Below are 26,685 nucleotides of genomic sequence, written 5' to 3'. Positions count from 1 at the left end.
ATGCTGTGCTCTTTGTGCGGGTGGGAGGCCCGAGAGAAGAATGTAGGGCAGACAAGAGAGTCTTGTGACACTTTTAATAAATAAGTAATAAAATAATAATCGGTTGCCATGTCTTTCTCTTCGTCAGAGGCCGCCTCCAGTTCTGGACGCTCTGGGACGTGTGATCTCTGAATCTCCCCCTGACCAGTGGGAAGCCAGGTATCCTCCCCTTTAAATTCCAGTGCCCTTAATCTTTTCAGTGAGGTGCTTTGGGCTGTTGCCATGACAGGACAAGGCATCACATGCTGATAGGCGGCTTCCTTTGCAGGTGTGGCATTGCCTTGGCCTTGAACAAACTCTCTCAGCACCTGGATAGTTCAGAAGTGAAGCCCCTTTTCCAGTTCTTTGTACCGGATGCCCTTAACGATCGCAATCCTGAGGTCCGGAAGTGTATGTTGGATGCAGCCCTCTCGGCACTTAACACCCATGGCAAGGTAGGTTAGCATTCAGCACGTCATATTGGCAAGTCCTAAATTAGACAATGGACAAAATGCATTATTATTAGAGCCTCATTGCTGTCCTCATTGTTTTTATGTGTATATTCTGGTGAGCCACCTCATGGCGCAGCGGGGAAATGACTTGACTAGCAAGCCAGAGGTTGCTGGTTCAAATCCCTGCTGGTATTTATTTATCTATTTTATTTCACATATTTTTATACTGCCCAAAATGCAAGTTCTCTGACTATGGGAAACACCTCTAACAGGCATCATCTCATACTGCACGGGAGATGGCAACGGTAAACCCCTGCTATATTCTACCAAAGAAAAACCACAGGGCTCTGTGGCCACCAGGAGTCAACACCGACTCCACAGAACACTTTACCTTTACCTTTACAGTTGACAAGCTGATTGATTACAAAGTGAAATGCTTGAGAATGTTCCATTTTTGTTCCTGTCTACCTGATGTAACTTGAAAATGCTGGTTGATTTTAAAATATTTTTTCTTTTGAAAATAAAAAGTAAAAAGTAATAATTCAATGTTGCTTTATGGTCCGGAATGAATGTTGAGAAGGGAGTGAGGTAATGTTGAAACCTGGGCTAGGAACGGTGATTGGACATGTTCATGGTGTGGTGGGTCATCTCGCAGCATCGTGGCGAAGACTTGAGTTCTCCTGCTTAGTTCCCCAGATGTTGCTGGACTACAGATTCCATCATCCTTTGACCAAACGTCCAACAGCATTTGGAGGGCCCTCAGGCGAAGAGAGTGTGAGGATGCTCCCAGGATGCTCCCACTTCAGAGCTTGTCTCGTCTGTTAACTTGATAGGGGGCCTTAAGCACACCCTTTGGGCCTTGCCTCTTCCCCCATCTAATAATCCTGGGATCCACATCCCGTTTTCAGGACAGTGTTAACTCCCTGCTGCCGGTGTTTGAGGAATTCTTGAAGAATGCCCCCAACGACGCCAGTTACGATGCCGTCAGGCAGAGCGTGGTGATCCTGATGGGCTCCCTTGCCAAGCACTTGGACAAGAACGACCCCAAAGTGAAACCCATTGTTGCCAAGCTGATAGCTGCGCTCTCCACGCCTTCCCAGCAGGTAAGAGGCCGCTCCCCCACCTATGGTGGAGTAAATTTGACACTCGTTCTGGCCAGAGCTGCCCCATGTGTGAGCTCCTGCTTCATGTGAAACGCAGGAGCCGAGAGACGTGGGAAACGGGCTTCCTCGCCCACCCACCCCCCGTTTGCCTTCTCATGGAGCGTCCAAAGTGGCCTTCGATTCTGTTGCTTGAGCAGTCCAAATCCAACTGACAGAACCCTTTGTGGAATCTGTGATTGCATTTGTTTGTTTGTTTGTTTGTTGGGAGTTACGATGCCTGCCTGCCTGTCAGTGATCTGCTGCCTGCCCTTTTCCTGCCTGTCCCATTAAAGGCAGCTAGCAAGTTATTTAAGACCATCTTGCAATGGTGACAAAACAAGGACACCAGCAGAGCATTCTTGCAAGTAAAGGAAATCGCCACAAGCGCAAGCAGCTCCTGCTGCTGGTCTGTTGAACCAGAGCAGGCACTTAGTTCAAAAACAAGCAGAAAATGCCCCCCAAAAGCCCAGGTAGAGAGGCCAGCTTTTGCCTCAGTTGGGTGGAGAATCCCCCCTTTGGTCCTTGGTATCAATCTCTCGCCCCACCCTTCCTTTAAGGAGCTCTGAGTGTGGCGTGCATGGTTCGCTTCCTCTCCTGCTCACAGCAACCCTATGAGGGAGGTTAGGTTGAAAAGTGGTGACTGGCCTGGGGTCATCCAGTGACCTCCAGGACTGGGGAGGATTTGAATCCAGATCTCGCTCCCCAGTCCCAGCCACTACACCATGCTGGCATTCGATGAAGCAGTCCAGATGCCAGGGATTGCAGTGAGGGACCCAAATGGCCGCAGCATTTTAAGCAGAGTGGTGTAATCTCAAGTATGCTACTCAGTGTTGCATTCATTTATGGCTCCAGAAGATCTTAAATTGAAGCAAAAAGAGCAAAATTCTGAGACCAAGTCGGTATTGGTGGGGCCAGGGTCTTCCAGCCATCTCTGTGTGGAGCTAAATTAAGTTGGAGCAATTATCACATCGTCTACTTTTCTTGCTTCTGACTAGTAAAGCGCTCCTTACAAATGTACTGGGGTTAATTCAGAAAGAGAAGTGCCAGTGGGTGGAAGCTGAGGAGGAGGTGGGTTCAGGGCGTCTTTGTGAGGCTGCCGGTGGTGGTTCCCGCAGGTCCAGGAGTCTGTGGCCAGCTGCCTCCCGCCTCTGGTGCCTGCAGTCAAAGAGGACACCGGAGGAATGATACAGAAGCTGCTGCAGCTGCTGCTGGAGTCGGATAAGTACGCCGAACGGAAAGGGGCCGCCTATGGCCTTGCTGGCTTGGTGAAGGGCCTGGGCATCCTCTCCCTCAAGCAGCAGGAAATGATGGCCACGCTGACCGATGCCATCCAGGACAAGAAGAACTTCCGGCGGCGAGAAGGTGAATGGAGGGCAGGGGGGAGCGTGAATTGTCCCCTTGGCTGAGCAGGGCCTGTCTCGCTTTGCATCCGGAGGGGAGATTCTATGTGAGCGCGGTCAGATATTCCTGTAGGGGATGATGGAGCCGCAGCTCTGTGGAAGAGCATCTGCTTGGCCTGCAGGCAGGAGGTCCCCGGTTCACTCCCTGGCAGCATCTCCAGGTAGGTTTGGGAGAGACTCCTGCCTGAAATCTCGGAGAGCTGCTGCCAGTCAGGGTAGACAACACTGAGCTAGATGGACCCTTGGTCTGACTCAGGATACGGCAGCTTCCTATGTCCCTGTGTTTGCTGCTGTTGCTCTTCCCTCCAGGGATGTGCACGAACCGGTTACGGAAGGACTGGCGGTTCGGCCAGTGCAGCGGGGGAGGGTTACCTTTAAGGAGCAGGGAGGGTACTCTTACCCCTCCCACCGCATTTCCCCTGCTGGTGGTGTTTTTAAAAATGGCCCTGCGGGGAGGCAGCTTATACCTCCTTGCCGCCCCGGGCACTTCTGGTCCGACATGCACTGAGGCGGCAAGGCGGTGCGCTGCCGCCCTTCGGGGCCGTTTTTAAAGACAGCGCCGGCAGGGCAAATGGGCCGTGGGGTGCGGGGAAGAGCACCCTCCCTACTCCTTAAAGGGAACCTCTTAAGGGGACCGCCGGTGGTTCCGTGCACATCCCTAGTTCCTTCTTGAAGGTTTTCATCCCTGACATGGTTGTGACCAAGGAGTCCTGGACCCAGTGCATGTTGACTCTCGCTTCTGGCACTCAGTTGAAAGCGCCCACTCTTGTGGGGCATCCAGGACTTGCCCCCTAAAGTTGTGGGTGTCGTGCAATTTCAGTTGCATGCTTGCCACCCCAAAATGGCATTCTGGACACAGCCCAATTTCAGAACAATTAGGCTTTAAAAAAAAATGTGTTCAGGATGTACTTCCGCCCTTGAGAAATCTAGTCAGGCTTAGGGGCAGCTCCGTTGCCCTGATCTTCTGCCGCTTTGGGTTTCCCAGTGCTTCAGGACCGGCACAGGCAGTGGCCCTGGCTCCACTGGGTTCCGCCATTGCCTGCAAACGGGCTGGTTTTCCGTCCCAAGTCCCCAGGCTGGGTGGCGAGGAAGTGGCTGAAGCAGAGCCCCGTCCCCTCGGCCCAGATCGGTTCCAGCGAGGCGTTTCCCCTCCTGCCCTGACCGCCCCTCCCTGCCTCCCCAGGGGCCCTCCTTGCCTTTGAGATGCTCTGCACCATGCTCGGGAAGCTCTTTGAGCCCTACGTGGTCCACGTGTTGCCCCACCTGCTGCTGTGCTTCGGAGACGGGAATCAGTACGTCCGGGAGGTAAGGGGCCCCTGGCACTCGCAGGTGGCAGCCTGGTTTCAACGGGGTGTGTGTGTGTGTCCACCTTGCCGCCTTCCCCATTTTACAAGTGGGAAAACCACACACACATTGGGGCTGCTTCTGCAGGTAGGGGGTTCTGGGTGGGGGTGGGGAGATGGCATTGCTCAGTGGTACAGCACATGCCTGCACCCAGAAGGTCCTCCATTCACTCCCAGGGACCTGCAGAGGGGCCCCCTGGGAAAGATGCCTGCCAGGAGATCTGGGGAGTCTCTGCTAGTTTACGTTTTCCTTCCACGGCTCCCCCCTCGAGGTAGGCAGGCGATCTGGACTGGGATTCTCCACCTCCCTTCGGCTCGAAGATGCCAGAGCTCCTCCTGGAAGCAGGGGTCCTGCTTCCTGCTGTCCAGGGCCAGCCTCTTCCCCCAGGGCCCACCTCCTGTGCCCGAGGGGTGTGGAACAGACACACACTCATTCACTCGTACATATATATGTACACTCTGTTGTGTTCTTGGTTCGCCTAGTTGTTGGTTTCGACACTTGTGGCCTTGCTTGGCTACTGATTTCTGGTGGGGGGTCCAGAACTGTGGCTGTCGGCATCCATTTTTGAGGGTGGCTCTTAACGGATGCAGTTGTGAGGGTCAGGGCCCTTAATCCGAAGCTTCAGGGAAGAAGGCAGGCCAAGAAGGGCTCATCCCTCCTGATCTGCACTGCTTTTGTGCAAGAGAGCTTGAACCCAAGCTCAGTCCAGCTCTACGGCCCAGAGGCTCCTGCAGATCCCATCAGAACCAGGGAGGGCTCCACGGAGCCGTGGGATGGAGCAGGGTCAAGCCAGCCATGAGGAGTGTGCCCACCTTAAGCCCCAGGGAAGCCAGGCTGGGTGCTGGGAGGGTCTCATGGTTGTGTGCTGGAAGCCCCCTGCCCCACACACCCAGCATCTGCTACGGTGTGGTCCCAAAACAGGCAGTGAGCTCTCCTGTGAATATAGTGTCTTCAAATGTCAAATGTTTGTTTTGAGCATTTGTAACCCGCTTTTCAATTGGAATGATATTCCTCAAGCGGTAGCAATAAAACCATATTTTAAAGCAAAATACACCCAGACAATTGAGCTGGGCCTTGCCTCCTGAAGGCAGAACCTCCCGGTCCAGGCTGCCTTGTTACTCCAGAGGAGAATGACAGTTCCTGCTTAGGACTAGCTTGGCTATCCCTTGGTGTGCCCCTCCCATACACCCTGCCCTTGATAGGCTTGGACTCCAAATCAAAGCTGTGCTTGACCGTTAGCACTTGGAGGAAGTCAAGAGAGATGCATCAGTGGGGTGTTTTTCTCTCTTTGAGGCTGCCGACGACTGTGCCAAGGCAGTGATGAGCAACCTGAGTGCCCATGGCGTGAAGCTGGTGCTGCCCTCGCTGCTGGCTGCGCTCGAGGAAGAGTCCTGGAGAACCAAGGCTGGTAAGAACATTCCTGGACTCTAGAAAGCGATCCCAACATCTTATATGTCAGGCCTCATCCAGGAAATGCTTTCATTCTGGAGGTGAAAGCTACAGCAGGCTGGAACTGGATATTCTCTGTTTTGTTTTTAAAAATAACGTTTCTCGGTTCTTGTTGCCAGGGACATCTCATGGGTTATCCCTCCCCACTAGCTCCGACACAGGACAGAAATCTGATTGGAAGAAACAGATAACACACGCCCACTCGGTGCTGAGGGGGATAACCCCGCCCCAGTTCTTTCTGTCCTCACCTTAGCTCCGGCAGCAGATTCTTACTTCTCCGTGTATTTCTCAATTCTTGTTTTTCGGTCGTGTCCACACTCTTTCTCTTCAACCTCTTTTCACTATATATATATATTTTTTAAAGTTAAATAACTCACAGCTTTATCTGTTGTCCTTTCTCCCGCCTCCCCCCCCCTTTCCCCTCCTCCTTCTTCGTGTTGCATGGAGTGGGGGCATAGAGGGAGAACAGTTTTAGTGCCCAGAGGAGCAAAACAAGCCCGCTTCGGACCGGGGTGTTCCAAAGCCCTTGGAACTTCAGCCCCGCCACGAGCCGCTTCTTTGGAAGCAGGCCCGGATGCCAACGTGACGATCTCCAACGCCCCGCTCCCAATAGCGGCCCCTGAACAGCCACCTGCTGCCGCGACAGTGACGGCTGCCTTAGAGCCGCCTGCGCCGCTCGCTCCCGGGTCCGCGCTGAGTCTCCTGCCTTTGGGCCGCGAGACCCGTTCGTCAGCGGCCTGGCATGCAGCCGATAGGAGTGCGGGTCCGCCCCACTCCCAGGAGATTGTTTTTTCGCGGCTACCGTTCACCAATCCGCCTCCCTACTCGGGTGAGATTAGGGCCATAGCGGAGACCCAGGACCGAATCAGACGCAAGATGGCGGCAGGCATGGTTTAAAAATGCAGGCAACCACCTGACCGGCAGGCATGGTTTAAAAATGCCATCATAGATACCATCTATCAAGTCAGGCCGATTAAGAGAGACAAAAAGCCCCATAAAAGGAGGAAGAGGGAACCATCCCCCTCTGACAGTGTGTCCTCTAGTGACTCCACTCCCCCCACCCTAAAAAGGCCAAGGCCAAAACAAAACATCTCAGAGTTGAAAAGACCGACCATCATAAGGGTGGGCCACATTCCTCGGATATATCTGACCAGGATTCTGGGGACCCTAAGCCACTTAATCCCAGGCCTATAGGAAAACCTGGCGGGAATCCCTTACAACCCCCGTTATCTGACGGGAAGGATGCCGGGGCTGGAATGGGCTCTTTACCACAAGACCCAGAGCTTCCAGACAGGGAAGATGGAGACTGGTCAGGGGGAGAGGATAATGACAATGCTTCTGTATCCCAAAGGCTGTTTATGGCTGAGGATTTCAATCCTCTCATGTCCAGAATTATAAAGACTATAGGGCTGCAACAGAGTACAAACCCTGAACCCGCAACCGAAAAAGGGGACTGGGTTTTTCCAAGAACAAAGCCAAAAGACATTCTTTTGCCCTTACCAGAATTATTTGCAGAGGTGGTGAAACAGGAGTCGCAGCTTCCCGCAGCAAATAGGAAGCCCCTGGCGATATCTAACCATTTTTATTCCTTTCAGGAAACAGCTGCAGAATTATTTAAGACACCCTGTACAGATGCTCTAATCGTGCAGTTGGTATCAAATTCCCTTGTGCCACCGGATGGCGAGGTAACCCTCAAAGACCCGGCTGACAAAAAAGCTGAGTCGGCTTTTAAGCGCACACATGATAATTCAGCTCAGGCGACCAGAGCGGCGGCAGCAGCCTCTATGGCCGCAAGGGCCTCCTTACTCTGGCTAGACGGCTTATTAAATGACCCACCGTCTGACAGTATTAGGTTGAGACAGCAGCTGGTTACGCTGCAAAAAGCCCAGGCTTTTATAGCCGATGCCACCCTGGACTCCATCAGGTATTGGCTTCCGACTTAGGGAGGCGCCATTTGTGGCTTAAAAATTGGACAGTGGACAACACTTTCAAGGGTAACCTTACAGCTGTCCCCTATGGTGAAGTCATATGGCGAAGCTGTCCCCTTCGCTCTTTGACGAAGAAGCATTAAAAGATGTACTGGTTGAGTCGAGCGATAAGCACAAGACCATGCTCTCAGCAGTACGCAAGCAGGAGAGACCCCCCTTTTAAGAAAAGTTTTCAGCAATTTCAGCCCTTTCGGGGTTTCCGGCCCTTTAGGGGCTGGAACAGAGATCTTGGACAACAAAGAGGGTCTTGGGGTCGCCAGCGTTTCCCTTACAGGGGCACAGGAAATTTCAGACAGCAGTCGACCCAGGCTAAACAGAAGCCCCAGCAATGACTGCCAAACAGTGCAGCTGGGAGGACATCTAACAAAATTTCTTCCTGCCTGGGAATCTTCCATAACAGATTCCTGGGTTCTGACAGTGTTACAGGCCGGCTACAGAATAGAGTTGGACACCCCTTCTCCCCGCCGGTTCCTTCCCAACCCGCGATCTCGGTCATGGCAGAAACATGCCGAGATGATGCAAGCCATCCATCATCTGCTGGAAATCGGGGCGGTGGAGCCAGTCCCTTCCCATCAGGGGGGAGGCAGCGTCTATTCTATTCTATTCACCGTCCCCAAAGAGGATGGATCAAAAAGGGCTGTCCTGGACTTAAAATTCCTGAACAAGTCGGTCAGAAGAGAGCGTTTCCGCATGGAGACATTAAGGTCAATTTCAGAAGCCCTACATCACCTGGACTTCCTATCATCCATCGACCTGAAGGAGGCGTACTTGCATGTGCCCATACACCCCGAAAGCAGGAAGCTACTTCGCTTCAAGTACACAGGGCGCCATTTTCAGTACGCAGCACTGCCCTTCGGTTTGTCCGCCGTGCCCAGGGTGTTCACAAAGGTCTTGGCGCCTCTGGTGGCGCATCTTTGGCTACACGGAGTTCGTCTTTTTGCATATCTGGACGATTTGCTTGTGCAATCGCACACTCTACAGGAAGCGCAACAAGACCTAGCGTTAACAGTGGCAGAGCTGGAATGTCATGGTTTCATCAAACCACCAGAAAAGTCAACTGAAACCGAGCCACCATCTTCGTCATCTGGGCATGGTGATAAATACAGTCGAGGATCGTCTTTTTCTTCCATGGGATCACTTCACAAGTATCACACAGGAAATAAGGGCCATCCAGACACCGCCATCAGTCCTCCTCACGTCCCTAACAAGGCTGTTGGGTCTTATGGTGGCGGCGATAGAAGTAGTCCCTTGAGCACGATTACACCTGTGCCTGCTCCAGTGGTTTCTGCTCCCACATCAGCAGAGCATAGCGAAGAAGAAAAAATTGTGGCTATTCCTTCCACCTCCGCTTCGGAAATCACTTCATTGGTGGTTGAACCCGGGCAATCTCTTTCAGGGGAGGGAGTTCCTGGACCCCCCCCCCAAGATGTTAGTAACCACGGATGCAAGAGACGAGCTGGGGGGCGCACTGCCTTCAACTTTCTGCACAAGGACGAAAACGAAAGGTGGCAACAGTATAAATTGGAGAGAGCTCAGGGCCATTCGCTTGGCACTGGAGGCTTTTCAACCCACAGTGCAGAACCAGCACGTCCTAATAAGAACAGACAATGTCACGGCAAAGGCCCATGTGAACCGTCAAGGGGGGACTCGGTCCCGGTCCCTACATCAGGAGACGATTCTACTTCTCTCTTGGGCAGAGACGAACATCAAGTCTCTATCAGTGCATCATCTCAAAGGAGAACTAAATCAGGTGGCAGATTGGCTCAGCAGAGAAGACCTCCACCCAGCAGAATGGGGCCTCAGTCCGGCGATATTCCAACAAATCACAAGACGCATGGGCGTCCCGATAATGGACTTATTTGCGACACCAAAGAACGCACAGCTAGAAAAGGTCATGTCCAGATTCCCCTGCAAGGGGGCAGCAGCAGTGGACATTCTCTCAAGTCCATGGCCAAAAGGTCTGCTGTTCGCATACCCACCGATGCCCCTGCTGGCCAGGGTACTAAGGAGAATACAACTGTTGCGGCCCCAAGTAATTCTCATAGCACCGTTTTGGCCCCGGCAGCCATGGTTTGCAGAATTGTTACATCTCGCCACAGATCCTCCGTGGGAACTTCTAGTCAGCAACGATCTCCTGTCTCAAGGGCCCGTTTTTCACCCCAACCCGAGTTGGTTAAGGCTGACCGCATGGAGACTGACTGCTGAGCCAGTTCGGATACTCACCAGGAGTTCTACGGACGATGTTAGCGTCGCATAGACTGTCAACCAACCGGATATATCAGAGTACCTGGCAGGCTTTCCTATGTTGGTCCTTCCATCACTCCGTTCCTAGAGGTACTGCTACCCTAAAACACTTACTACAGTTTCTGCAGGAGGGATTGGAGAAGGGCCTGAGACCAAACACTTTGAAGCGCCAAGTGGCCTCTCTAATAGGTCTCGTATCCGGAGTCTCACACTCTTCCCTCCAGTCGGATCCTCACCTAAGAAGATTTCTCAGAGGGGTCACCTTGATATCCCCTCCGGTCGTACACAGGTTTCCGTCATGGAATTTGCATGTAGTTTTGAGAGCCCTCCAACACCCTCCCTTCGAGCCAATTTCTACTATTCCACTGAAAAGTTTGTCTTATAAACTGGCTTTCTTGGTCGCAGTAACCTTGGCTAGATGAATTTCGGAGATAAGGGCTCTATCAATTGGTAAGTACTTCTGCATTTTTCAAAAAGAGGTGGTGCGGCTTGTTCTTGACCCCTTCGTACATCCGAAGGTATTGTCTGTTTTTCATCAGTCTCAAGACGTATTCCTGCCCTCCTTTTGTCCACATCCAGTGCATGAAGCTCTGGCACAAACTGGACGTGTGTAGGTGCTTAAAGACTTACATTCGCAGGACTGCATCTTTTCGGAAGACAGACGCGATGTTCGTGTCCTTCAATCTACGGTCTATGGGCTCTGCCGTGACTTCCTCTACGATCGCTCATTGGATTCGGTCATGTATTATGATGGCCTATGATGCTCAACGCATGACACCTCCGTCTCACGTTACAGCACATTCCACCAGGGTGGCAGCCGCTACGGCGGCCTTTTCTTCCAATGCTCCAGTGCAGGACATTTGCAGGGCTGCTACCTGGTCAACACCATCGACATTCACCAGGCACTATAAGATCGATCCACGTGCCACCATCCAGTCGGCTTTTGGCAGGAGGGTCCTTCAGCGGGTCCTTCCACAGGAATAGGTGGGGCGTCCCCGCCCAAGTTGGCCAAGCTGTGGTATGTCCCATGAGATGTCCCTGGCAACAAGAACCGAGAAAGGAGCGTTGGTTTCACTTACCGTGAAGGCTTCTTCTGGTTCTTGTTGCCAGGGTCATCTCGACCCACACAGGTGGCGCCTTCTGCCTGTTCCTGCCTAGTTGGTTCAGTTTTCTTCTGGTGCGGGTGTTATTCACAAGTACTGTTAGGAGGAGATGTGCGCAAGTACTGTTAGGAACGTTTTCAACCTTCACTGGTCTTCTATTTTATGCTATTGTTCCTCCTGTTTTTTCTGTTATCTCAAGTTCTATGGTGGATTGCTGTTATTATATATGTGTATTTGTCTCACTCACGGGTTGGGTCGGCCGAAATAACTGGAGCGGGGTTATCCCCCTCAGCACCGAGTGGGCGTGTGTTATCTGTTTCTTCCAATCAGATTTCTGTCCTGTGTCGGAGCTAGTGGGGAGGGATAACCCATGAGATGTCCCTGGCAACAAGAACCAGAAGAAGCCTTCACGGTAAGTGAAACCAACGCTCCTTTCTAGTCCTCATGGGTATGTGCAATTCAGATGTTGCAGGTGCAGTTCAAAATGCCTGTACAAGTGTCCAGAAGAGTGTGGCTGAACCTCTGCTCTGCACAGTTGAGGATTAGCTCCCTTTGCTGTTTTCCTTTGCAAATGATTCTGCATAACTCCGAACCTTGCACCACATGGCACTTAGCTTCATCAAAAGTACTTGCCCACTTAAATGTTTTAGTAGCCTGCTTTCCTCTCTCCCCCCCCCCCACCTCTGTGCCCCCAAATGGAAAAAAGAGCCAAGGATTGTAAAGATTCGCTGTCTGGTTCCTAGAGGGGATTCTTGCTCACTACCGGCAGCCAGACAAGTTGCTGTTTATTAAAAAGATATTTATTTATAATCTGCTTTCCTCCAAAACTGTACTCAAGGTGGCTCACAACATGCTTTAAGAACAAATAGCCTAGCATGTCTACATTTACAAGGCCGTTCTTTTATATCCGGATACCGATCCATGGCTCTTGCCTTGCCTGTTTAGCTTTTGTGAAGAAAAGTCAGCAGGCTTTGGTGTCCCTGGGACACCTAGTTTTTGGACTAGGACTCTTTTCCTCTTGGGTGCCGTCGGTGAATTGCTTAGGAAGCCTCAGAGAAGTGCAGACGGCTGTATTAGTCCTTGCATTGTAAAGGCCACACTCCAGCCACATTACGCATGCATTATTGTTAAGAACATACAAACAGCCCTGCTGGATCAGGCCCAAGAAGGCCTACCTCGTCCAGCATCCTGTTTCACACAGTGGCCCACCAGATGCCTCTGGGAAGCCCACAGGCAAGAGGTCCTCACCAAGCATGCCCTCTCTCCTGCTGCTGTTGCTCCCCTGCAAATGGGATTGAGAGGCATCATGCCCACAGCCTAGTCGCCATTGACAGAGCTGTCCTCCAGGAATTTATCTAAAGCCCTTATACCTTAGTAGCCATTCACTACAAGACTTGAGGACTGTCTCCAGAAGGCTTTCCTCCCATCCTGGAGGCTTCCCAACTGCATTGAACTCCGTATAAGATATTTTATCTCCATACCATAGCTTTTTTAAAAAAGCAGAATGGTCGTAGTCTGTTGGTGATTGCTTAGAAGCTCTGCTTGACTCTGCCTCGATCATATCTCTCCCCCCACCCACACACACGCTTTTGAGACGGTTTGCATGACTGAACTGACCTTGACTTCTGCCTGCGTGCGTCTCTTGCTCACTTCCGCCCTGCTTGTGCCAGGGTCTGTGGAACTGCTGGGCGCCATGGCCTACTGCGCCCCCAAGCAACTCTCTTCCTGCTTGCCAAACATTGTGCCGAAACTCACGGAGGTGCTCACCGACTCCCATGTGAAGGTCCAGAAGGCTGGGCAGCAGGCGCTCCGTCAGATTGGGTCTGTGATCAGGAACCCGGAGATCTTAGGTAGGTAAGAGGGCTTCCTCTGGGATCCTCCCTGACGCCATCCTCACCTGTGGCACGAATGCAGAATGATCTGGGCCTCGGGCTTGTCTGTGCAAGGAATCCTCTTGTATGGTAAAAAGAATTCTCCACGATGAATCGCAAGCATCACCGTGGGGCCCTAGGTTGGGGCAAATACCCGCAGGCTCTCTCAGACTGCAGGTGGGAATGGACAGGGGTGAGGGATGTGGGCATGCCCCCAGGCAGCCGTCGTGGGGGCAGAGCCCAGCTGGTGAGCCGTCTGTGTGCTGCCTCTGCCTCCGTGGGAAAGGAGGGCGTCCTGAGACCCGTCTTTCCTCCCTGTTCTTCTTCACGCCATATCAGCACTTGCAGCCTTCTCTGGGAGCAGGGCGCCACCCCCTTCTGGCCTCTCTGCTCAGCAGAAACCGGCTATGTTTGTTTTTCCTTGTGGGGATCCTGCGCCTCCTCCTCCCCCCAACCCAGGGCTTTCTACACCTTCCCCCCCTTTGAGAGTCAGGGTAGGGAGGGGTCTCCACTGTTTTCGTACCGGCCATCCTGAATTACCTGATGATTTATCTTGGGTTTCCTTTGGCCATTTGGCTTAGAGCTGGAGCCAAGTGGGGCTGCTGGTGCATTCTGTTCCCCACCCTTCCGTGGACTCTTCTTGCCGGGGGGATGCTGGTAAAGTGGCTTCTTTGATTGCTGTTGATGTTAGCAGGAGGTCTCAGGCTGGTCAAAGGAAGTGCTTCTTTGCTCTGTGCATCATCACCTTATGGCAGGGGGCCTCTATCCGGGGTCCCCAGCTGTTGTTGGACTACAACTCCCACCACCCCCAGCCACAGTGGCCTTTGGGGATGATGGGAGTTGTAGTCCAGCAAGAGCTGGATACCCAAGGTTGAGAACCCGCGATTTAGGGAATCCATTACCCAAAGATGTGATAGTGCTCACTTAGCTGAGAATGCCATAGGAAGGGGATTAGACAACATAGGAAACTGCCTTAAACTGAGTCAGACCCTTAGTCCATCTAACTCAGTATTGTCTACACAGACAGGCAGCAGCTTCTCCTAAGTTGCAGGCAGGAGTGCCTCCCAGCCCTGAAGATGCTGCCAGGGAGAGAACTTGGAACCTTCTGCATGCAAGCATGCAGAGGCTCTTTCCAGAGCGGCCCCATCCCCTAAGGGATCTTAAACAGTGCTCACATATAGTCTCCCATTGAAATGCAAACCAGGGCAGACCCTGCTTAGCAAAGGGGACAATTCGGGCTTCTAGATATGATGGTGAAATGGAGCCTCACATCTCTGGAGCAGAAGGAAGGCGAGATGGGATGGAAGCCTGGCCTGGCCCAGCAAAGTCGTTCTGGTGGGAGGGTGCCCCACACGGAGATTCACTCTTGCCCTTGGCTCAGCTGTGTCCTCTTTCCTCACCCAGCCATCGCTCCCGTTCTGTTGGATGCTCTGACGGACCCATCCAGGAAGACCCAGAAGTGCCTGCAGACCCTGCTGGACACCAAGTTTGTCCATTTCATTGACGCCCCCTCCCTGGCCCTCATCATGCCCATCGTCCAGAGAGCTTTCCAGGATCGTTCCACTGACACCAGGAAAATGGCAGCCCAGATCATTGGGAATATGTATTCCCTGACGGATCAGAAGGTAGGCTGCCAAACGGTGCTGCTGCTGAGGGTGCTTTGCTGCGGAGCAGGAGGGTGGACTGGCCCAGTGCAGGCAGGGCTGCTCAACACTTGTGTCCTCTGATGTGGGGGTGCCCCGATTCCCACTGCCCACCGCCCTTGGCCGTTGCCGTCATCTGAGGGGCCAAGCTTGAGAACCCCTGCATCAAGGCGGCCAGGACATGTGCTGGGCTGCCTGTGGAGGCAGACCGTAGGGACCTCGTAGCTGTAATGATTAAAGGTAAAGTTGCGCCGCCCAGTCGGTGTCGACTCCTGGCGCCCACAGAGAAGCCCTGCGGTTGTCTTGGGTAGAATACAGGAGGGGTTGACCATGGCCCTCTCCCATGCAGGATGAGATGATGATGCCTTTCAGCACCCTCCTATATCGCTGCTGCCCGACAGAGGTGTTTCCCACAGTCTGGGGAACAGACCAGCCTGCTTTATTTGTGTATTTGATGGGTGACTTCTCTTTAGCAAGGGGAGAGCAGCTGGCCTTACCCAACCCCAACACACCATTTTTCCAGTGGCTATTGCTGGTATCTACCTTATACTTCTTTTTAGATTGACCCCTGCTAACTCGGCAAAGAGGCACCTTTTTAACATGGTGATTCTCTTTTATTTAGCAGGGGGAGAGTAACTGGCCCTCTCCGCCCCCAGCACAGCATCCCTCCAGTGGCTGTGGCTGGTATCTATCTTACGTTTCTTTTTAGATGGTGAGCCCTTTGGGGACAGGGAGCCATCTTATTGATTTGTTTGTTATTTCTCTATGTAGACAGCTTTGGAAACTTCTGTTGAAAAGCAGTATATACATCGTGGTGCTAGTAGCACTTAGCAATAGCAATAGCAATAGCACTTACATTTATATACCGCTCTATAGCCGGAGCTCTCTAAGCGGTTTACAATGATTTAGCATATTGCCCCCCAACATTCTGGGTACTCATTTTACTGACCTCGGAAGGATGGAAGGCTGAGTCAGCCTTGAGCCCCTGGTCAGGATCGAACTTGTAACCTTCTGGTTACAGGGCGGCAGTTTTACCACTGCGCCACCAGGGGCTCAGTAGTAGTAGCAGCAGCAGCACTGCGTGGAATTACCCCCCTTCCCCCACAGCCTTGTTGTCCTCCCTCTCCAGCATCCCTTACCTCCCCCGAGGAGTTGCCACGGCTGCCTTCTCCGTAGTGTGCACAGCCCCTCTGCAGGGCCAGTCAGAGGCGGGAGCCAGGGGGCCCTTTGGCTTCAGCCTCCAGCTCAGAGGGGGCCTCAGATTCATACCCTTGTTGGTTTTGTGACATCTGATAAGTTTTTGAAAGTTGTTGTTATGCACTGCCCCGTCAGAACAAAATGTGACACACACATTCGTGGCTTGTTTTATATCATCAGCTGATCCGAGAGGACACGTTCATCACGGTCTGATCTTGTGCCATCAAGACTTATGCACGTTTTAAACTCTTGAGTAGGACAGCATCTAGATCAGTTAAAACATTGTGTGCTTTTTACCAAATCGCATATCTTCTTTGCTTAAATTTGAAACCACCTTTTGATGTGGTCAGGAATCTCTTGGTCTCTCCCTCCACTCCCCAGGCGGGGTTGGTGCTACTCGCCCCTTCTTCCTCGGAGGGCTGCCTGCTGGGCTTGTGCCGCCTCTGATTGCTCCCCTGCCCCATTGGAGAGTCTCTGGCATTTGGGGCCCGATCTTCAGCACCCCCACAATCTGGGGGACTGGGGTGCGTCTGCGGGACTTTCACATTCGGGAGGATTTGGCCTCCTTCGATTCCTTGCATGCTTCGGTAGTGGTGGCCCCACTGACGTCCAAGCCGCCTTGTCGTGTTCCATCTCCCTTTATTCCCTGCTCTGGAGCAAGATGGGGCAAAAAACTGGAGGCCGAGGGGGTAGACCCTCCCACGTGGCCACAGCAAGCCTCTCTGATTGGCCCCGTCTCAGAACAGGTGGGAGGAGCAACCCAGCCAGGATACTCTCCCAGCCACTGAGGGAGAATTCCTCATTATCATCTTCACGTGGTAGCTAAAAGAAGTGACTGGTTGGTTGGCTGGTGGAGCTCTCCCTTGGGAGCCTGGCCGTCATCCTAGGCTTTTGTAGACTGTGGAACTTCCCAGATTCCCACTGCTACCACCACATGTGGAGAAACTGCCCCTCTGTTTCTCCTAAGCTTTTTACCGGCTGCTACCAAGTGGACTTTGGGTACGGCCGGGTCCGCTACAACAGCCCTTCCAAAAATTACCACCATCCAAAACTCTAGTAGTGTGGAAAGGCTTTGTAGGCGTGGGGTGGAGACAAATCAACAAGCCTCAAACAACATTTTTTTAAAAAAATATAACCCAAAAGTTTACTTTTAGGAAAGAATTGGTACAATTAAAACATTTCTTTTACAGAAAAGAAAAAAGAAAAAACAAACTCAAAACAGTGGCTTGCAGAGCAGGGCAGGGAAAAATAAAAACAGGAGAAACACCAACCCTCCCTGACTCTCTGCTGGTCCCCACTGAGAGTCCTCTGTGCTTTCTTTCTGGCTTCTGGTTTGCTGAGGAGTCTCTTGTTGTGATTCCAGCCCAGGTCTGGGGCTCCGTCCAGCCGGGCTCTTCCTTTTCTTCCAGGGGTTTCAGTCCGGCTTCTCTTCTTCTTGCTGGCTGCTCACTCTCGGCTCTCCTGGACTCCCTCCAACAGCCTTCCAGACTCTCTTCCTTCTTCTGCAGCCTCCAGCTCTGACTGCCTAAACTCTCTCCTGATCTAGATTTCTCTGGCCCAACCGTTCCGCAGCCCAGCCAATCAGAACAAACAAAAATCCCCTCCATGTAAAAAAATAACACCCCCCCCCCAAAAAAAAACACCCCCAACTGTCAAAATGCAAAACCAAAAGTGTAACTAGAATGAACTCATGACCCTGCCAGCCTTCTCCATGCACAGGGATTTGCAGGCACAGAAATCCTATTTCCATTAATGCAGAGGTTTTAGGAATATAATATAATATACACTTCATTTTATCAGGGCTTATTTACAAGAAGAGGTTTGGGAATATTAATATACAATACAATTCAGAGATTTATTTACAGAAACCCCAGAGGGGAGTGTGGGGAGGAAGTCATTCAGGCTCACATGCACTCCGGAGAGTCCTCCTGAGCTTGGAACTGGGAAGGGGGGTGCGGGTGGGGTCATCATCACTCATCTTGTGTGCGTTGGACTAGGGGGCAGGCTTTGACCGCCAGTCATTTGGGCCAGCCGAAATGTGTGGCGCCCTTGCAATTGCCCAGTGTCCCTTTCAAGGGACAACTGCAGCCGTTCCAAATCTGATTTGTGCAAGACAACTCCTCCAACTTGCCTGCTGTCACCTTTGTTTCAGGACCTTGCTCCGTACCTGCCGAGTGTGACACCTGGCCTGAAAACCTCTCTGCTGGACCCGGTGCCTGAGGTACGTCTTCCTCCAGTTCTGTTTTAGCTCCTCGTTCTCCTCCTGCCCTTGATCTGCTCACCACGATGCCCGTCTTTGACCCCCAGGTACGCACCGTCTCGGCAAAGGCGCTGGGGGCCATGGTGAAGGGGATGGGGGAGTCCTGCTTTGAGGACCTGCTGCCCTGGCTGATGGAGACCCTGACCTACGAGCAGAGTTCGGTGGACCGGTCCGGAGCCGCACAAGGCAAGAGCAGCAGGCGCTCCGTACAGCTGGGGTGGTCTGTCTTCTCTTTCCTCTCCCTTTCCACCTCCTCACGTTCCGTGTCGGGTCCAAGGAACTGGCGGTGATTTGGGTGCCATATTTGCAGAATCCTAGATCTGGGGGTCGGAGAGCTCAGTGCCGGGCCCTGCTCAGTTCGCAAGCCTGCCCGGAGGCCTTGGGCAGGGAGTCCTCAGCATTCCGCTAGAAGTGGCTCTCCGGAGCTTTGGGCAAGTTGTCCGTAGCACTTCGGCTGCAAGAACGCAGCCTCGAGCTGGCCTTGTGGGAAAGGAAAGGAAAGGAAAGGAAAGGAAAGGAACGGTCGTGCCGTTGAGTCAGTGTCGACTCCTGGCGACCACAGAGCCATGTGGTTTCCTTGGCAGAACAGAGGAGGGGTTTGCCGTTGCTTTCCTCCCGAGCAATATGAGATGATGCCTATGCCGTTCATCCGCCTCCAGCACCTTCCTATATTGCTACTGCCCGATATAGGTGACTACAAATATATATTTACTAGGCAGTGGGCAGGAATTGTCCCTTTGCTAAGCAGGGTCTGCCTTGGTTTGCATTTGGATGGGAGACTACATGTAAGTGCGGTAAGGCCCCTTCCCTTAGGGGGTTGGGGCCGCAGCTCAGTGGAAGAACACCTGCATATAGAAGGTCCCCGGCTCAATCCCTGGCGGCATCTCCAGGTATTGTCTACATGGACTGGCAGAGGCTTCTCCAAGGCTGCAGGCAGGAGTCTTTCCCTGGAGACGCTGCCAGGGATTGAATGTGGGACCTTCTGCGTGCAAACCGATGCTCTTCCACTGAGCTGCAGCCTCGCAGCAGGGAGACGGCCCTGAGTGTGGGGAGTGAGACCTGCTTGATCACACCCTGGTTTTCCTTTCAGGTCTGGCTGAAGTCATGGCTGGTTTGGGGGTCGAAAAGCTGGAGAAGCTGATGCCAGAAATTGTGGCCACAGCCAGCAAAGTGGACATTGCCCCCCACGTCCGGGATGGCTACATCATGATGTTCAACTACCTCCCAATCACCTTTGGGGAGAAGTTCATCCCTTACGTTGGGCCCATCATCCCCTGCATCCTGAAGGTGGGACCTTGGGAGCAAAGGAGAGGGAGGCTGGTTGGCCTCCACTTTGGGGTTTTCTTCTGGGGATCTCCTCCGTGCTTGTCAGAAGCCACCAGCCAGGCGCCATTTGTCTCCCCGTAGGCACTGGCAGACGAGAATGAGTTTGTGCGGGACACTGCCCTGCGCGCCGGGCAGAGAATCATCAGCATGTATGCGGAGACGGCCATCGCCCTCCTCCTGCCGCAGCTGGAACAAGGGCTTTTCGATGACCTCTGGCGGATCAGGTGAGGCGCGTCTCAGGTGGCCTGCGGGGACAGGGGAGTGTCGGGGAACAGCCAGGGGGCCAGAGGGAGCCGGGTTCAGATCCCCACTCGGCCAGTCACCTCCTTGCAGACTAGCCTACCTGACAAAGTTTGCTGTGTTGGGGTAGAATATGGGTGGGCAGGGAGAACCCTCGAGGGCTGCCTTCAGAGCAAGGGGTCTTAAACTTGGGTCCCCAGATGTGGTGGGATTACAACTCCCATCAGCCACAGCCACAATGGCCAAAGCTTGAGAACTCTTGCTCTGTGTGTGTGTGTGAGTGTGTGTGTGTGTGTGTGTGTGTACTCTTCCTCCAAGGAGCCCAGAGCGGTGTACATGGATATATTTTATCCGCACAACAACCCTGCGATGTAGGTTAGGCTGAGAGATACATGACTGGCCCAGAGTCACCCAGTGAGTTTCATGGTTGAATGGAGATTTGAGTTCAGGTCTTCCCGGTCCTAGTCCAACACTCTAACCACTATGCCACGCTGGCTCACATTTTCTGTATCTATTTTTATAGAGGGATAAATGTGCGTGCACACAAATACCCCCTGGGATCTCTTCAAGTAACCCCTTTGGGGGACCCTTGCAGTAGGAAGAGAACGCTGTTGGCAGATGGCCCAGCACTGAACGAGCAGCAAGGCCATTCTCTGGAGGGAGACGCCACCAGCTCCGTGAGGGGTCTGGCTACAGCCCTTCCCTGTAATGATGGGCAGCTTCCTGTGCGGGCAACTTAGCCACACAGTAGATCTCAAAAGTTTTGGCAGAGCAGTATATATATATATATATTCCAGAAGTCAGGCTGTAAGGTGATAAGTAATCTTGAATTTAGGGCATTATTTTACTTTATTGCCCATTTTATAACGATCTTAGCGGTCCTTAATTACTCCCTTATTAGTAAGTTTTCTGGGACATTCAGACAAATTTTATTTAATTTGGCTCCTTTCTGATGAACATCCAGGAGCTGCATATAGTGTAGAATTCTGTGCTGCAGTCTGCCAAAGATGATGTGAGTTAATTAAGGATAAAGAATGATTGTATTGGATAAAGACTGTATGCTCTTCATTGTGTTTGGAATTTGACTGGTTTTGGTGTGCGTAAGGCTGTGACGCCCCTGTGGCTGCCCCGCTGGCTCCCTCCAGTGGCAGTGAGTTTTCTGTGGGTCCCTTCTGGGGTTGCCTTGTATAGGCACACATCTTAATCACCATGTCCCAAGCTGCCTGCAGCCCCACTAGAGAATGGCGAGAGGTCGACCTACAGAGAAAAGAGCTCCAGAACCTGTCTGCCCAGACAGGAAGTCTGTGTGTTTAAGAGTCAAGTCTTGGGTTGATCTTGTTTTCCTTTTGTGTGTCATGCTTGCCTTTGTTTCTTGTTATTAGATTCAGCTCCGTTCAGCTCCTGGGAGACCTCCTGTTCCACATTTCAGGAGTCACAGGGAAGATGACCACAGAGACCGCCTCTGAAGACGACAACTTTGGAACTGCCCAGTCCAACAAAGTGAGGGCTCCGGCCACTTCCGGGTGGGGTGGGGTGGCGGGTGCAGGGGGCCCACAGGAGGAGAGGGCAGGTTCCTGGGTAGTGAACTGTTAGGGCTAAACTGGTTGAGCTCTGGGAGTGGATCTCCCCTCTCTACTTTAAAAAAGGAAAAACTAGTCCCCGATAGGTGGCAGTCAGAGGGAAGGACTATTGCAACTGCTGTTGAGAGACATCCAGCCTCTGAGGCTGGAGGTGGCCCACAGCCACCAGACGAGCAGCCTTTGATAGACCTCTCCTCCGTGAATTTGCCTCAGGCATGTCCTCCTCTGATGCCTCTTCCCAGCAGGGACCTCCACCCCCCAGTTCTGAGAGGTTTAGGAGAGCTCCCTCCCCTTCCTTCTGACGGGGACGTTGGGGAGATGCTTGTCTGGTGCCTCTCGCATTCCTCTGTCATTAACTTCCTCCTTCGTATCCTTCCATTTCCCCAGGCAATCATCAATGCCCTTGGCGTAGAGCGGAGGAATCGGGTCCTGGCGGGGCTGTACATGGGCCGCTCAGATACCCAGCTGGTCGTCCGCCAGGCATCCTTGCACGTCTGGAAGATTGTGGTTTCGAACACACCGCGCACGCTCCGTGAGATTTTGCCAACCCTCTTTGGCCTCCTGTTGGGGTTCCTGGCCAGCACTTGTGCGGACAAGAGAACAGTTAAGTCCTTGGGCCCGTCCTCACTGGGAAGGCTGATCTGGCTCATAAGCTGGTTCTCGCGCTTTGCTCTAAGGCTCTGCAGCACAGAGCTCATTTTGCAAAGCCCGCTTTCAACTGCCCAGAACTCCTGCCATCTGAACCAACAACACAGCGTCCTTGGGTCGTCCAGAGACCAGTGTTTCTCTGGGAAGCTGTGAACTCTACCTGGGACGAGAGAGAGCGCAGCTGTGCAGTTGCCTTTTCCCCAAATGAAAGGGAAAGGAGATGAGGGGCTGAGCGACCCAGCCATGCTAACTGCTGTAGCTGCTTCCCGTCTCTGACCTTGACTATGCCAAACAACGAAGGATGTCCCGGGTTGCTATCCCAAGGTCCTGTGAACAAACGGAAGAAGAGGGCTCAGTCAGTGGGGGCAGAACTAAGGTTTCAGATGAGACTTTGGCACAGTAATTGGATGGATAGAACTGCTTTGTGCATGTTCTGTGGTAGCAGTCTCTGTTCCGAGGAACCCTGACGTCCTGTCCATATTGACGCTGCTTGGCATAGGGTAGAGCTGATTGCGTGGACAATATGTTGAAATTGGAGCATGAAGCCCAACGCACATAGGCTGGTCCTTGGGTCTTCAAGGAGGAGAGGTTATCTCTATGTTGGACTTTCAGTATAGCTTGTACGCTTCCTAGTATGATGGGGGTACTAGCATAGGAAGATGCTAGCATCCTGGTATGATGTGCTACAGTGTGGGCAGGGGAGGAGAGAGACCAAACTGGTCTTTTGTCTTCGGTTGGCTCTGTATAGGTAGAGCCATGTGTGATCAGGGCTCTTAATTCTCCCCCAGTGACCCTCACCTCCATCTTCCTGTTGAATCTTCAGAGACCTCTGGCTGTTGCTTTATGGAGCTCGGTGGACATTAGTGGTGCTAAGAACATAAGAACAGCCCTGCTGGATCAGACCCTTACTGGCCTATCTAATCCATCCAAGCTGGTGGCCATCACCCTGTCCATAGATTAATGATGTACTGTGTGGAAAAGTACTTCCTTTTGTTGGTCCTAAATTTCCTGGCCTTCGGTTTCATGGGATGATTTTAGTGCTGTGAGAGAGGGAGAGAAATTTCCCTCTGCCCACTCTCTCTGCTCCATGCATTATTTTATACACCTCAATCATGTCTCCCCATTTTTTCCAAACTATATAAATAGTGGTGAGAGTGGAAATTCTCATTTCCGTTAGATGTTCTCCAGTGTCATTTTTGGAGCTGTTCAGGTGGGCTCACTGGGTGTTTTTGGTGGCAGATTGCTGCACGGACGTTGGGGGACCTTGTCCGCAAGCTGGGCGAAAAGATCCTTCCGGAAATCATCCCCATTTTGGAAGAAGGCCTGAGGTCTGAGAAGAGCGACAAGCGGCAAGGCGTCTGCATTGGCCTGAGCGAGATCATGAAATCCACAAGCAGGGATGCTGTAAGTTCCTTTCCGCAGCAGCCGTGCCTGGAGGTCTGCTGGTGGGGTGAGAGCCTCTTCAGAACCGGCTCATTCCAGCAGGTCTCTGGGGACTGCCCCTTAAATTGGGGCTTGGTGCTGAAAGGCACCTTTTCCAGTGTGTTGTTTCTTCTCATCGTGAATTCCTGAAGAGAATCAAGCTTCCTGCAATCCTTTCTTTTGAGGATCTACAGAGTTATTCTGAGAGAAACCTCCATGCTGTCTTCGACCATGAGGGGGCAAAACTCTAGCCTTTCCGCACGCACTACTCTCCAACAAAGACTGCCCTTCTTGTTCCCAGAATTCCCTGCAACTGCTCTCTAGGTCTCACCCACCTGATGTACTGATTGGCTGCCCTGGAGTTCGCCAGCATGTCAGTCAAGATAAGGGTTCACTCCCTGTTAACTCTTTAGGGGAGGGGAGTCTGATCACTACAGCCTTGGATTGGCAACTATATGTGAGCATGGTCTGCTGTAAGATCTTCCCCTTAAAGAATGGGGCTGCAGCAGAAGCTCCCAGCTTCAGTCCCTGGCAGCGTCTCCAGGTAAGGCTGGGAAAGACTCCTGCCTGAAATCTCAGAGACATGCTACCAGTCAGTGTAGATAATACTGAGCTTGATGGACCAATGGTCTGACTCAGTTTCCTGTGTTCATGGTGAATGTTTTGCTCCAAGTAAAGAACATTTGATTCCCCCACCCTTTACAAGTCTGGGTTCCCCAAATGCTGCCAAGAGTGACAGCGAGGTGCCCTGCAGTGACCTCTGTCTGTGTTTCCAGGTGCTGTGTTTCTCTGAGTCCCTTGTCCCAACCGTGAGAAAAGCTCTGTGTGACCCTCTGGAAGAAGTCCGAGAAGCCGCCGCCAAAACCTTTGAGCAACTGCACTCGACCATCGGCTTTCAGGCTCTGGAAGACATCCTGCCCTTCTTGCTGAAGCAGCTGGTAGGTGGCTGAGCGGTTGCAGGTCAAAGCATTTTGCAGGCTCTTGTTGAAGGGCGGCTTGTAAGATTCCCAACACCAGCTGGAGAAGAATCTGGAGGCCTGGGCTGGTAGGAGCCAGGCAGTGGCCCCCAGGGAAATGTCGGCGCAACTCTAGAGGGTCCTGATGTCTATTCCATCCTTCCACTAGGAGTGCGAAGAGACTTCAGCGTTTGCTTTAGACGGCCTGAAGCAAGTGATGGCGGTGAAGAGCCGGGTGGTGCTGCCTTACCTGGTGCCAAAGGTAGGTGGCGGGACTCTTCTTCAAGCTCACGTCTCGGCTCGGCTCAGGGGCTTGCATTTCCAGCCCCGTCACAAGTTGTGTTTTCTGTAGGGTTGCAACTGGCTTTTAAGCCTACACCTCAATATGTCAAAGTTTTTGAAAACAGAGGCCTCACCACCGAGCCAGGATTGGCTGCATTTCAGTGCTGAGCACAGACTCCGTGACAGGGCCATGTGTTTGGCTCTGGGGGGTGCCCTTTGGGCCGGCCACGTTGGCTGGGGATGATGGGAGTTGTAGTTCAGCAGTAGCTGGGAGCTAAGTTTGGTTAGGTTACATCTTTCTTTCATGCCCATTGGTCAGGACAAAAGAACAGCATTACAGGAACTAAAAAAATGGAGAAAACACTAAACAAATGCAAAACCACATCAGAGTAAAATAGGGTTAAGATAACTGCAAACAGAAATATGTATCTGTCATTGTCAAATGGCCAAGAAAGTTTTCTTCACCTTTTCTTTCACCAGTTCTTCTGGTAGCTACTCAGGGGCGGGCGGGCCTTCTCCATTGCCGCCCCGAGGCTCTGGAATGCGCTCCCTGCCGAAAGAAGAGCTTCCCCATCTCTGACAGCTTTTAAAAAGCCTCTCAAGACACATTTATTCACTCGAGCTTTTTTACTAGAATTGTGGTTTTACACTGTTTTCAGTTGTTTTATGTTTGTAAACTGCCCAGAGGTGTGAGTGGGGCATGTATAAATACTGTATGCTAAATTAAATAAATATATTTTTAGCAGCATAAACAGATGCAGCTACCTGGGTAACTTTAAAAATATCATCACCCAGCAACAGACACAGTAATCTGCTAAGATCATTCTGAAACACATGGACATGTGTCCCTGTATTCGGACAAAAACTGGCAATTTAAAAGATAATGCAACTTCTCTTCCTTCTGAGAGTTAACACCCCGACATATAGTGGATTCCTCTTCCATGCTAATTCTGAGCCTCTTCAGATGCATTTTAGAGCAAACTACAGGCATTCTCGGCTTGGCATAGGCTGTTCTTAAATGAGTTAGAAAATACACCTGTAAATAAGCAGTAGAACCAATAAAGCCCTTGGAATCTGCACAGTGCACAGCATTTTAAGGAGGTTAGCTTTCTTGAATTATATGGATGCTCCCTTGGTGCCTCATTCCAAATAGTGATCTTTTACCATGATTTTTAGCCACATCCCTGGTTACTGAGAGTAGACCTTCTGGGGACTGAAGGAGCTCCTCCGGGCAAGTTTGTACAAGGGTCTCCCAGGGATTAGAGCAGGGAAATCTTTGAATTTCTTCCCAAGTTGGACCCAGTAATGAAGCATCATCTACGCTATTATACTTCAACCAGTACAGAATGGGTGTCTTTTGAACATCATGCAAGACAGAAATAGAACCAGTTTCTGCACTGAATATGCTGGAGATGCAAGGTTGCCTACTCCTGCCTTAAGGTCTAGTCTACCATTAGAAACTGGAGTCACAGTTCAGGCTTGGGGTTGGTTGTTCTGATGGCCAGAAACCGATGCTAACGTAGGTTGGGGCTGTAGAGCCAAGAGAGTTCCAATAGAATGCAACCCACTTGCTTCTCCTTGTCTCTCGTAGCTGATTTCTCCTCCTGTCAACACCCGAGTCCTGGCATTCCTCTCCTCGGTGGCTGGCGACGCTCTGACGCGGCATCTTGGCGTCATTTTGCCTGCCATGATGTCGGCACTCAAGGAGAAGCTGGGGACGAGTGAAGAGCAGCAGGTAAGTCTGTTTAGAGGGAGGCGAGACCCTTCTGGCCTTGGAACTGGGGGCCTGAGCCAGAGATTGGACGCGGGGATTTAGCCGTCCTCCGAATGACGTGTGGCCCGCAGCCTTCCCTGTCCTTGCCCCCACCCCACCCCCGAGTGAGGTCTTTGCTCCCTCTCCTCTCTCCAGCTTCCTGCAGCAATCCTTCCTTGGTTTCCCCTCAAGTCAAACTAATGTCATACTCTGCTTTCCCATAACTGAGGCTCATGAAACGGCTCGTGGTGTCAATGCCACTTGAAATTCTCCCGTGCCCTTCCGTGTGGCAAGACTTGTGTGCCCAGCTCTCAGACTCTGCACTGTGGCCAAGCGTGGCATGAACAGCACAGTGGCAATGAAGCCG

At 52.1% G+C, this 26,685-nt stretch overlaps 1 protein-coding gene across 1 annotated transcript in view; it reads left to right on the top strand.

Moving 5' to 3' along the window:
* Nucleotides 1-26,685, top strand: part of GCN1 (GCN1 activator of EIF2AK4) — a 77,469-nt gene that overhangs the window by 37,700 nt on the left and 13,084 nt on the right. Inside the window, exons 31-48 of the mRNA XM_053279184.1 lie at nucleotides 128-198; nucleotides 308-473; nucleotides 1,379-1,573; nucleotides 2,728-2,974; nucleotides 4,196-4,317; nucleotides 5,650-5,764; nucleotides 12,811-12,990; nucleotides 14,416-14,636; nucleotides 18,004-18,072; nucleotides 18,159-18,297; nucleotides 19,202-19,398; nucleotides 19,519-19,661; nucleotides 21,060-21,177; nucleotides 21,645-21,860; nucleotides 23,145-23,309; nucleotides 24,104-24,265; nucleotides 24,453-24,545; nucleotides 26,157-26,300. Of these exons, the coding sequence (XP_053135159.1) occupies nucleotides 128-198; nucleotides 308-473; nucleotides 1,379-1,573; nucleotides 2,728-2,974; nucleotides 4,196-4,317; nucleotides 5,650-5,764; nucleotides 12,811-12,990; nucleotides 14,416-14,636; nucleotides 18,004-18,072; nucleotides 18,159-18,297; nucleotides 19,202-19,398; nucleotides 19,519-19,661; nucleotides 21,060-21,177; nucleotides 21,645-21,860; nucleotides 23,145-23,309; nucleotides 24,104-24,265; nucleotides 24,453-24,545; nucleotides 26,157-26,300 (2,763 nt within the window). The remainder of the gene's footprint in view (nucleotides 1-127; nucleotides 199-307; nucleotides 474-1,378; nucleotides 1,574-2,727; nucleotides 2,975-4,195; nucleotides 4,318-5,649; nucleotides 5,765-12,810; nucleotides 12,991-14,415; nucleotides 14,637-18,003; nucleotides 18,073-18,158; nucleotides 18,298-19,201; nucleotides 19,399-19,518; nucleotides 19,662-21,059; nucleotides 21,178-21,644; nucleotides 21,861-23,144; nucleotides 23,310-24,103; nucleotides 24,266-24,452; nucleotides 24,546-26,156; nucleotides 26,301-26,685) is intronic.

This window comes from Hemicordylus capensis, chromosome 15 (genome assembly GCF_027244095.1).
Source record: "Hemicordylus capensis ecotype Gifberg chromosome 15, rHemCap1.1.pri, whole genome shotgun sequence".
NCBI lineage: Eukaryota > Metazoa > Chordata > Lepidosauria > Squamata > Cordylidae > Hemicordylus > Hemicordylus capensis.
The sequence above is the reverse complement of the archived record's forward strand: the minus strand, read 5'-3'. Positions and strand labels throughout refer to the sequence as shown.